Source organism: Lichenostomus cassidix, chromosome 4 (genome assembly GCF_008360975.1).
Source record: "Lichenostomus cassidix isolate B80296 chromosome 4, HeHo_3.0, whole genome shotgun sequence".
NCBI lineage: Eukaryota > Metazoa > Chordata > Aves > Passeriformes > Meliphagidae > Lichenostomus > Lichenostomus cassidix.
In genome coordinates this window covers 25,443-37,797 of record NC_139484.1, presented here as the reverse complement: position 1 = coordinate 37,797, position 12,355 = coordinate 25,443, and the positions used below count along the sequence as shown (strand labels likewise).

Genomic DNA, 12,355 nt, shown 5'->3' with positions numbered 1-12,355 from the left:
AAAGGCTGTTACCAGTGTAGTATCCTGCTAGTAACAGCTACTGTGAGCTGTCAGGGAGCATTTCAGCTCTCCTTTTGAATGAATTATGTCTGAGCCTGATAAAATTCCATTGAATTGTTACAGCATTTGGGTGTGGTTCTGAGGGTGGGTTTTGGAGATTTTTTTTTTTTCTGATACAGTTAGCCTAGTTATCAGTTACCATAGTTTCTTTGATGTGATTTAGTTACTCCAGGGATTGGCCACCCCATGGGGGAGACGCTTGTCTTCCCTTACATTTTTGAACTTTAAGATCCCATACAGTATTGATTAATGCCCCATCAATCTTGATCACTTAGAACCCAGAGATAGTTCTTCATCTTACTTGGATCAGCTTATGCTTCATACTTCAGCTTACTTGGATCTAGACTTATGCTGGTAATTAGAGGAGAAATACCAGAGATTTGGGGATTTGAGGCTCTATAGGTAGGAAGCCAGGCAAAAGGGCAACCCCTGTTCATTGATACAATGTAACAGTGAGAGTTCATCCACACTTCCTGTGCATTGTCCATTTTTATCTGAACAGGTGTTTCAGGAAAAATACTTGATCTTGCCTATCATGGCTGCTTGAAAGAGCCTTAAAATTAACAACGTGATAATCTTCAATTCCAGCATGCCTTGCTGTTCAAACTGTCAGTCATCTTTGGAACTCCGTGAGTATCACAGTTCCTCCTGCACTCCTGCTGGCTACATGGTAGCTTGTGAAAGAATGAGCGCTTACTGAGAATGCCAGATCCCAGACTAATCTGGTAGTGTTGAGGCCCTTTTATTTAGTTACAGCTGAAGCTACTCTTCAGTTGGCATTCACATGCATGAAGGCATGATGAAATAATAATTCTGGTTTTTGTCTAATGTAGAGCTCACTAACAGTGTAGGAAAATGTAACATTTCTAACTTGGCTGAATGGTCTCCCACATGGAGAGGTGCAAGTTTTACCTTTTGGACAACACTGGATGTGGTCTACCAATCCTTTTCCTTTTTACTTTAGCAGAACAGACTACAAATTTAAGATTCATGGCTGAAAATAGCAAGTGAATCAGGAACTGAAGCTTTGATAAAACTTGATTCATTAACTCAGGTTTAACCTCAATTACATCTAGTTTTTCAGACAGTTCAGCTATGTAGAAACTACAAAGATGGTCACAAACCCTACTGCTTTTCCACCCTTTGACTACAGATAGTTATGAGAAGTTTTAGGATTTACAAATATTAAACCAAATTAATTGAGACAAATGAAAATATTTTATTTAGTGTAAAGTCAGAAATACAACATCTTTTAAATGTTCATAAGTTAAATGAAGGCCACAGTAGTGGGATGTAAAATGGCATGGAGATGAAGTAACTACTCTATACATACTGATGGATAAAATACCACTATCCAATGTACAATACAAAACCATGATTTTAAGATTACTTTATCCTGGGAATTGCTCAAGTCTAACAAGCGCATGCTGTGTTACCAGGTGATCTCCTACAGTGCAGATGGAGATGGCAGTGATGTGGCTTCAAAGCTATGATGGCTGTAATGCAAAACAACCTTTAGGAGTCAAGTGCTTGCTGTGATTGTTCTTCCTTTAATGCTCAAACTCTGGACTAGCCATGTGATCTACTCTACTTGCTAGCAATTCTTGGATTAATTTAGAGTTCCAGTAATGTGAGAAAGTAGTCCATAGAAGATTAAAAATATTTTTCGAGGTTGACAAGGACCCCGTGACACAAATGGTATCATCATCCATTTGTGTCTTGATGGGTAAAACATTTTTCATCCTAGCGTTTCATGACCCAGACTTGTAAACAGCCCTCAAGACCATACTATTAGTGCTTTGTTTGCAGTCTTTTGACACTGTTTAGTCTTTTGACTCCAGTGAGCATTGTAGAACCATTTTAAATGGGGAGAAATGGGGAGAAATGGGAAACCTCACCTTTGGAAGGCGGGAACCTCACAATGTCAACTTACACTTGAGACACACTAGTGCCTAGCTGCTAAGAAACTTGGGATTTTAAGAGGAGTTTATCCTTCTATTATACTGATTCATTCACAGCACACTTGAGAGAGATCCTTGAACTAGTAGTTTCCTGCAAAAAGGTCAAGTAAAATGGCTTCATTACTGATGAGAGACCTCAGTTCTAGCTGACATCCATAAATAAATCTGTAGTACTGATGTAGAGCAAGATAAAACAGATGCAACTAAGTACTGCTAAAATCTACATACTTGTTTGTATTTCAGCTTCTGCTCTTCCCTTAATACTGATTATGCTGGACATGCTGCCTCCATGGAAAGTGCTCAGACTCGTAATACGGGCTGAGTTCCCTTACCAAACTTGCTAACAGCCAAACCAGTAAAAAACCAGCACTCAGACACCAGGCAGTGCTCAAAGCAGCACAGTTTTGAGTGGCAAAATCTACCTTTGTTCCACTGCATCCTTCTGCCTTAGATGTTTTTAAGCAGTGCCTCAAGAAGCACTTCACAAGCTCAGGCTCTGAGGCAGAACACCGGCTCTAAGGTCTGAAGCAAAAACAAGTTTGGCACTTCAAGAGGAAAGCAAAAGGTGGGAAGGAAAGGTTTCTTCTCAGTTTCTCACTGCAGATTGTTCACAAGCATGAGGAGCATTGCTGACCTCTTTCTGGAAAGCTTATGACTCAGGTTTTTACTTAACTCTGTATCACACAACAGAAGAACTTCAGGAAAATCATACATAGTGATGCTGTGCCTGATCATGCTTCAGGGAAATAAGAAAGTGGCAATGGTTTCAAGTGTACATATTACAACACTGATACTTCATCAGTTTGGTTTTTCCCTGATTAAATTGTTTACCCTTGTTGCTCCTCTCTTACCCTCCCCCTTCCCAAAAAATCTGAAGTGTTTTCCCGTATGCAAGACCTGCAAACAATGTCATACTGTTTCTACTTCACAGAAATGCTTAACTGGTTTACAGCATTTGGGTTTGTTTTGTTTTGCAGAGCTATGAACAGTACTACATAGTAAACACATCTGAGGTGAAAAAAGTGATGCAATTAAACTGAATATTTTTATCAAATGGGGTTTTAACACAATATTGTAACTGTTACTTGGCTAGTCAAGAACTCCACCCTAAGACCTCAAAATGCCAACACACCTTTGTTTAACCTGACAAATTGAATCCACTTTTTAACAAGATATGCTCATTTTTAAAACAAATAGAATTTTGTAATTATCTACACTACATTTGCACATTGCTTAATCTTAATACACAAACTTCTGTCTCCTGCTCATGATAATGCTCTTAATTCTGTTTATTACGAAAGTTTATAATCTTTAGGTATCCAGTAAGCCACAAACTAAGGTATTTTAGCTTATGTAGCCTATGCCAGTTAAAACAAAAAAAAAACAGCAGCAATACAATGACATAATCTGTGAGTTAACCCTTACTTTCTTTTGCTTTTTGTGTCAGTTGTTTGGAAAACACTAGATGCTGACATCAGATTTTCTATATACTGTCCAAGAACTTGGTTTTCTGATTTCAGTTTCAAGTTTTCTTCCTTAACAGCATCTACTCGTGCTGAGAGATCTGTGAAGGTGATATTATAAGAAAAATATTAGACACTATTGCATACAATAATGAATATGTTCTATGGGCCTACATCAGACTATTCACACCTTTAATGCAGAAAACATTACTATAGGGTATTATGTTATAAAACATACTCCTACTCAAGTTTTACCTAAAGCACATTTTTCCTCTATTATTTTGTGGCACCGTATTCTGACAAACTTGTTAAGTTTACTGCTAGTCTGTTTCTTTATTACTTTCTTGAACTTTTGAATTAAGCTATTGCAAACTAAATTACTTGGAAACAAGAGTTCAGTGATGAGCAGACTCAGATGTGTCTTTTAACAAGCCTGGACAAATTGGCTGTATCACATTCTGCTTGCTGTGTATTACCAAGGTCGAGCAAAAGTAATGTTGCATAAAGAGGAAGAAAAACCCAACTATTTCCAAGACCTTGGTTTTGTACCTTCTGCTGCTGTAAGTGACATACTTCTGGACACTGTGACTAAGGTAGGGTAGAGAGCAGTCAGATTCTCTTCTTTTGCTTATTAGTGTGTGCTTGTAAAAAATCTGATGTGTCAAGCTGCTAACCTTCAAGTGTGTGCTGCAGTTCCAAAACTTGATTAATAAGCCGTGTTTTCTCTTCTAATTCCACCTGATTCTCAGCCTCAACAGCTGCAATAAATCATGAGAGTTTTAGTGCAACCTCTGTTAACAGTTAGAAATTATACTAAATAGAAAGAATAACAATGAAGAACATTAAGATTATACCATCCATGTCGGCATTCATCATTGCAGAAGGGGCTCTTTCCACTTTTGAAGAGAGTTTTCTTGAGCGATGCTCTGCTTAAAGAAAAAAAAACACGGAGGCAGCAATTAATGGAACTTCCGTTATATTTGGATTTTAGATGGATTTTTGTAATTGGTGGTGAAAGGCTTTAGCCTAAGGCAGAGCAACATTTTACACCATTCTTTAATTATTTTTCCTAGGCCTCATGTGGTACATACCTACGATTCGCTGAGCAACTCTGCCTCTGTTTACAAAAATAGCTGCTCTAGATTACTGCAAAGCACGAAATATCGTTGTTTCAATGATGTAATCGCCGCCTTCCCAGCTCCGATCATTCTGGAACAGGCTATTCCTGAATGCCGAAGGAGAAGAGCCCTGCATTGTCCCCGCACCCCTGCCCAGCGCACGGGCCTGCGGGACGGGGCTGTCGGTCTCGGGCCCCGCGCATCCCCACACCGGCCCATTCCCATCGGCGCCTCGCACTGCGGGACGGGCCGGGTGCAGTGACAGCAGCGCCCGCGGGCCGGGGAGCGCCGCCCGGCCGGCTGCCAGCACTGCCGAGGGGCTTCCCCGCAGAACCCGGCCGGCAGCCCCGCGGCCCTGCCCGCGCACCCCAACCCGGGCCGGCCCGCTGCCCCCTCCCGCACCTTCCCCGCACCTGCCCCGCTGCCGCCGCCTCCCGCGGGCTGCGCCCCGGCCCGGCCCGCTCTGCGCTCCCAACGCGCCTGCGCCGCGCGCGGGGCGGGGCGGGGCCGGGCCGGGCGCGCGGGGAGGCGGGAGCGGCATCGCCCCCCATCCGCCTGAGGGCGAGGCGAGGGGCGCGCGGCGCTGGCATGCCCCTCCCGGCTCCTGCTGGCGTGCCCTGCCCGTCACATCGCGCTGAACGGAGACATCATGTTTCTGATGAATTCGTTCTGTGCTCGTGCATTGCCAGTGTTCCAAGCAGCGGTCCTCAATGGCTGGTCGCTCTGCGTAGCGTTCAGAAGAAATTAAGACAAGGCATAGGTTCGCTGGTGTGTAACCCCTTCATGTTCACGTAGGTTGGCAAAGCCCGAGGAAGTCCGAGACAACAGCATGTGTGTGGCTGCTTTTAACTCCCAGGTGCTTGTATGTGCAGCTCCGGGAGAGAGGAGCCTCCCAGCCGGAGTCCAGCAGGGTATCTCTGCCGCAGCTCGGTGCCGTGTACACCTGCCCCAGCTGCTTCCCGTCTGGCACTTTTTCACAGCAGTGTCCGTAGTAAGAAACTTGTGATTTAGCTCCTTGCCTCTGTGTCTCACAGCATTCGAGATCACATCACACGACAACCTGAGTAACTTCAGAGTTGCTCTCGTCTAATGGCTCAGTAGCTCCAAAACATCACTCCAACTCTCCTGTGTCTTTGTCCTTTCCCTGGTTCCCTGGAGGGAATAATCCTTGCAGTACATGCTGCACAGGTCCTCACTATCACCTCGTAACACAGTCTATGAGCCACAGTAAAGGAATTAGGAACATTCATGACCCAAGCTAATTTTAGTGGCTTCGCTGAAATGACTCCACTGCATAACCTGTAGTACGTAGTTTGAACCATATGTTGCAGTGAAATATATCCATAATGTATCTGTAAATTGCAGTAATATATCTAGTTATAAATAAATAATTCAATGTTTTGCAGACATCGAGGAAGATAAAGGCATTTGGGAAGTGAGCCCTCTACTGTATTTTTAAATACACTTCAGAAATTGTATATTTCTAACATCTACATCTTCTGGCTGCCTTCACAGTATTATTATCACTGTGTCAATGACTTTTTTTAACCTTACTGTAAGATAAATTCAGATGAGACTGAATGCTATTCAAGGTCTGAAAATGTACTGTAGTTAGAGTCTTGCTGTCCATCTTTACTGGAAAATGAGTCTGTTTCCAGTTCCATTAGCTAGTTTGCTTAGAAGTATATCACCTTCTCTACAAAGGGCATTTTCAACACAGCAATCCTCCTTATTCCTTGCAAGGAGTCCTCTCAGCTGGTGGCTGGGCTTTAGGAGCTTGTTGGAAAATCTCCTTGATTGCTGTTTTTAAAATGTCAGGTGCTTCTCACACTGTTTTCATGTTGCTTGCTGCACTGGCTATGTGGCAAACCTGTTGGTCTCAGGCCAACTTTAGGTTCTCCTAATTCTTTCTAATGAGACAATCCTCAGCGCTTTGATTAACAGGAGAAAAAAATTACAGCCAGATTCTGCAGGTGTATGCAGATGGATGGAGACCTTGCTTACCTCGTGAAGAATGTGCTGTGTTACTATGTTGTAAGAGGGGGAAAGATTATTGTGGTCTGATCTTTCTCTGCTGTAGAAATTCCACTTTTCTGGCTACATGACAGTTGGAGATTATTGTTGAATCTGTCCCAAAAGGAGCAAAGGGAGAAAATCCTTGGTGTTAAATTATGGGACAGAATGGAAACCAGACATATTGGCTCCTGTGCTGTTGTAGTCAAACCAGTAGAAATTTGAAGAGCTCCTGGTTTACCTCCTGTTTCCTTTTTGCTATATGTACAGTTGAGTGTTCTTTCTACTTTGCCTGGTTGTGGTTTCTCACTGTAGTACTTTCTTTTGATTCATAACTCTGATGTTTGAGCATGAGCACCAGGATGAACTCCTTTGCAGAAGTCAACTTCTGTGAGAGGTTTTTTGGTTTTCCTTTAGAGAAAGCTGTTTTTCTGAGCTTCCACTGTTGGCAATGCAGAGGGGTTATCAGCAGAGAGCAGGTGGCATTTTTAGTCTACAGAGTGCTGTGTGTTACTGGGTTAGCATTGAACAGTCCAGGGACTAAAACATTTGGATTGATACTGCTGGATGTAAATTCCTCAGAGAGAATGCCTAGATCATCCTGCATTCCCTTAAAAAGGCTTGCATTCCTAACCCTCCCTCTATTTTCCAGTGCGAAGAAAGCAAGTCCAGAATTCCAAATATCCAATGCATCACTACTTTTAAACAAACAAACACTAAAAAACACACACACACACACACTCAAAAACCCCAAAACACAAATGCAAAAATGCCCAAACCCAATATATCACAGAATAAAGGTCCACAGCCCAAAGTATTCTTGTCTGAGAAATCAGCCAAAAAACCAGAAGCTTAATGTATCCCGTGATTTACCTACTGGCTTTTCAAATTCCTTACCTCACCTGTCTTGCATTATGTAATATATTATCAATTAAAATTTTTGTGCACTTTAAATGTAAAGTTTAGGGACTTAGGATCTATCCCCAACAATCAGATTCCTGTTATAACGCAGAATGTGTCCCAGGGAAGGCACCTCTGCATCTTATGACACCAAGTTGGGTGGGAGTGTTGATCTGATGGGTCCTGCACTTGGGTCACAACAACCCCAGGCAGTGCTACAGTGTATTTTCTAAAGTATTTGGTTAAATCAGAGGACACATTCATAGTATTGTCATTATATTAAATTTATAGGAATGAGTTTCAGTTTACAAATGCAACTATCAATACTTACTTGTAAGTTAGATTTTCTAAAACTAGCTGATGACACTGGCAAAGGCAATTAATTTATTCAATTTCACTGAAAGAGCATTTTTTGCTTAAAATATAACAGTCTCCCTAGAATATAAAGTATCATTAATAGTTTACCTGAATTCATATACAGGTATAGTTACAAACTGAGAGGAGAGGATTTTATTGCTCTGCACTCAGACTCTCAGTCATTGCTGCTACTAACAAATGTTTGCAGATGTTTTATTTCTAAAACTCTGGTTTATATCCTGTTTTTTCCACGGCACACAGTGCAAACCAACGAGCCTCTGACTTCCCTTTTGGTGATGTTCCAGGCGCCTGCATAAGCTGACTGATGACAGAGGCTTCACTGTTCCTCACTACAATAGAAATGTATCCTTTTTTTCACTAACAGAGGAAAGCCTTGTACATACTTCTGAGATTACTTTGCTATTTGAACTGTACTGTTTGCTTCTTTGACTAATTATTGCCACAAAGAAAAACACAAAAAGGAACACCTTAAGTCTTTTTCCTTGCAATGCTAACTCATGAGACCCTTTACATCAAATCTTCATCTTTTTGTTTCTCTGCAGAAATAACAGACTCTGAGGTTTTTTTTTTTTTCATGTAATGCTGCTTTACACCAAATTCTCTGCAATTCTTATTACTCTTTTAGAGTAACCTCAAACATGTTTTATAGCCTCATGCATATCCTTGTGCAAATTTACAACTGGGGACTCATGTTAAATACAGAATTTGAGTGCTTCTTAGACTGTGCTTTTTCCAACCAAGTCAATTTATACAAAATGAGCAAATACTTTGGCTTATATTGTTCTAACTTGTCTGTGTCCATATTTATTGTGCATGTCTTGATTTTGCCTTAGGTCCTGAGTGAGAATGGGACCTCATCAGGTGATGTGACCTGTGAGCATAAAGTTGGAATGAAAAAATGCAGTCTCTTTAGAAAGTCTACCAAAAGCAAGCCTCATAAAGTCATAATTTCTCTTTATCCCTGAAGAAGCCTGCCTTCATATAGCCACATACATACATAGCTACAACATATAGCTGCATCCTATCCCTTGCAAGATTGAGCATGTGTGCAAAGGTTCTGGTTTCTACTGACTCCATAAAAATGCATTTTTAAATAGACTGAGGAAACAAACTCTTAGCAGCTTTGGGCTGTGAATGCCAACACATATTACATAACATTATCCTGTTAACTGTTTGATCCTCATCAGTTTGCTACCTGATTTTGTGGAAGGATATTTAGCAAGGTTCCATAAAGCTTTACTGGTGATTTAATGAGATGAAAAACTGCATTTTCTTTCTGTAAGTTAAGGGTTTATGTCTGCTTTTAAAAGGATGGGTTTACATGAGAAATGTAGTCATTAGTGTTGACCTTCTGTAAAGCATATTTGAAAAAAAGAATAAAGACAATTTCTAGGTCTTCTACAATGAGGGTAGAGGGCCTTGATCTGCTTATTCAACATTGATTGGAAATACAATAAAGAAACTGTTGCAGAGGTTGGACAGCATCTCACTGTTTTGTTTTACTTTTGGTTTAATTTCCCCTGTGCTTTTGTTTGAGAAGGTCATTTTTGAGGGAACTTTATCTAGTGCTATGGGTTTCTAAATTAAATAATATTTCTTTCATTAAAGGTGAAAATATTTTCACAAATGCTTTCCTTGATTTCATGCGCTGTTAATATTGCTATTAAAATACTTATCAGAAAGTTTCTATCTTGTTACCATTTTGTGTTTGTCTTGATTTACATGGAAGTGTTTTATTTTTAATACCTGCAAACTTAATAAATAGAGAAACACTGCTGTTTTGAAAGAGCAATAGTTATTAAATATTCATGGCTGGTTAATCAGGCTCAGTAACCCCTGATGCTTTGACACAATGGCTTTTCACTGTACCAAAGAAATTTTGATATGAAGGCTGTATTCTAATTATCCTTCAGATTGTACATCTGTGGCATGTTGTACTACTTGCCTGTTTAGTATCTTTTGCAGTATGTTTTAAGAAATGGGGGGAAGATCTTATGCAGTAACAAACATGCTCAAGTTCATTAAAACCAGTGCACCTTTATGAACCTTTTTAATATTTAATTAAGGAACACTTGCATGTAAATCATCATTCTCAGACGAAGTCCACTTAGCATCTACATATTGCAAGCCTAGTTTCCTTACTCCTTGCTTGAACTTGCTCATGTCCATCCTAAGGAATCTTTTTCTCTCCCTCACTGTGTAGACTTTTAGCTTCCCTGCTCTTCTGGAATTGATGTTATTCTCCAGTCTTACTGTTAGAGACGTAAGTCCCACTCTGTTTGTTAGCTTTGATGCCCCAGAGTTACTGTAATTAGTTTTAACTTCAGCTGGGAGAGTTAAGGAAGACTGTTTCCTGCAAAGTATGCCATAGTCTCTTCCTATTTTAGGTTAGGAATTTTCTTATACCTTTCTAAACTCCAGGTGTTGTCCCCTGGCAGAAGAAATGGACCAGAGTTATCCTGTTCACCATGACTCTTACTTTATTTACCCTCTGTGTCTTCAAGCTATAAATTTGCCTGAAAATGTCACTTACTTTCAGTTATTCTGATTTACTTCTACTTTCTGAGTGGTGGTCCCCACCTCTTCACTACCAGGGGAAAAGGTGTAATACTGGTAGCAGCTCTTTAATAAAGAAGCCTCTGTATTGTGAATATGAGCTTTCTCTGACCCTGGGTGTTCTGCTGCAGTCAGGAGTCCAGCAAAGTTGACTTTTCTGAGTGCTCAGTTTCTGAGATGCAGTACAGTCCTATTTGCTGTGTTACTAAGGAGATCTGTTTTATAGCAGTGACATCTGTCAGGTCTTGGCTTTGAGTATCAAGCCCCAGATGCCAGGATTGACTTGGAAACCCACTGGTAGTTGGTGCTTGGATAAGAGAGTTTTTAACCTTGTGCCTCTGTTTTCTCATGGGTGTTAACATTTTCCAAGCTGCAGGGTGCTGAGGTTAGAGCAGGGGAGGAGGCTGGTGGGTGTTTGCCTTCGGAAGGAAAGTGACTTGACGTCTCTTGAAAGACTAAGAAAGCCATTTGGCAAAAATACCCCTCTATGAGACAGAGCAGATTGAAACCCATCCAGTATTATGGAGTCATCCCTAACTCAGCTACTTGTGGATGCTTTGCAAAGACAAGACAGTTGTACCACTGAATGCTGCCCCTCATCTCTTCTCAATACGTTACCAGCTGTGCAGCAGATGACAAAACAGTGTCCTGTAGGAGACCTTTTCTCTACTCTTCTACACCCTGCTACAGGAAAAGAGTGAGATTCACTGTCAGGACAACCCTTCATTATTGCTCAACTAGGACCAAGGTCTGTCTTCTTGCAAATAGTTTGAGCTGACCACATCTTGGTGTCAGTAGCCCTATACGATGTGCAAATGAAGTGCATTCAAACATCTAGCTCAGCCCCATCACACTAATATGGAATTGTTAGGAAATTGTGTTCTAAAAACAAGATTAACTTAGTGGATTTTGTTTTGTTCTTATATAGGAGCTAAATACAGCATGCACAATGACATACTTTATGCAAAAAAAGTAGGGGGGCAGAAAGGAAATGTGGGTTGTATTATTCAAAAATAAGTCATCCAGATCCCTAGCAGCGTAAATTAGCACAGCTCTTTGGCAGCCATGCTGACACAATCAAGTTGATACTGTGGCCACACCTTTCTAAATAATTTATTATCAATTCATATTAACTCACTTCATTTTCCACTATGTAGGACTCTCCTTCTCCTTCCTCTTCCAAGTAATTTTTATTCCATAAGGTGGGGAGGAGGAGGGGGGAGGGATAGGCAGTCTTTGCTTTTGTGGTTTCTTTTAAAACAATTAAATCCCAACTTACTAGTGGGGATAAAATGTCACCTTATTTCCATTACCAATTAACTTGCATCACTTCTTGTGTGCTCTCATTACAATATGTCAGACTTTTATTGTTCTGTATACAGCATTATTTGTATTTTTTGATAGTAGTAACTACTGAGTTATTACTTCTGTAACACTGTCCTTCTGTGAAAGGCTCTATGTGCTCAGATGATAAATGTATATTACCATATGCTAATATGTGAAAACTGTGGTAGCCTCCATACCCCCAAACACTCAATTCTTAACTCATCACAAGCCTTATTCAACCATGCAACTGAAAAAGTTTGCTTGAGGGCATTTGCTAAAAATACCTTGTACCTGGTAATCAGGACAAACTTTCCTGCTTCCGTGGTGCTGTTATTCAGCCTGTGGAATTTGCATTGTATCTGTAGAGTACCGCAGTTTCTTACCTGAATCATCTGCCAAAGAAATGTTGGTGAACGTGCCATCCTCCTCGTCCAAAGGTAACTCCATTTTGCTGCCTTTTCCCAAAGTTTTTGAGATGTGTGTTAAGCATGGCAGTTGTCAGCCATTTTTGAACGCACATGTGACTTCTCTGGTTAAATCTTTAATGAGTCCAGCACAGGTGTTAGTGGCAGCTGCACAC

General features: G+C 40.8%; 1 protein-coding gene and 1 long non-coding RNA gene across 6 annotated transcripts; one reads left to right on the top strand and one right to left on the bottom strand.

The window, feature by feature from the left end:
• Positions 1–1,261: 1,261 nt before the first annotated feature.
• On the bottom strand, positions 1,262–12,355 carry SCOC (short coiled-coil protein). 5 transcript variants are annotated; one of them, XM_085057470.1, is made up of 4 exons: positions 12,159–12,355; positions 4,339–4,413; positions 4,159–4,242; positions 1,262–3,585 (listed from the first exon to the last, which is right to left on the bottom strand). In XM_085057470.1, the coding sequence occupies exons 1-4, from the start codon at positions 12,220–12,222 to the stop codon at positions 3,443–3,445; spliced, it is 366 nt and encodes a 121-aa protein (XP_084913596.1). In that variant the 5' UTR covers positions 12,223–12,355; the 3' UTR covers positions 1,262–3,442. The 5 variants fall into 5 exon arrangements, with proteins under 5 accessions (XP_084913596.1, XP_084913597.1, XP_084913598.1 ...); XM_085057471.1 differs by having other exon boundaries at positions 4,339–4,410; positions 12,159–12,353; XM_085057472.1 differs by lacking the exon at positions 12,159–12,355 and adding an exon at positions 5,016–5,097 and having other exon boundaries at positions 4,339–4,410.
• On the top strand, positions 7,962–9,578 carry LOC146437630 (uncharacterized). Its single transcript, XR_014851451.1, has 2 exons — positions 7,962–8,235; positions 8,727–9,578. It is a non-coding gene; the product is annotated as an uncharacterized LOC146437630 (long non-coding RNA).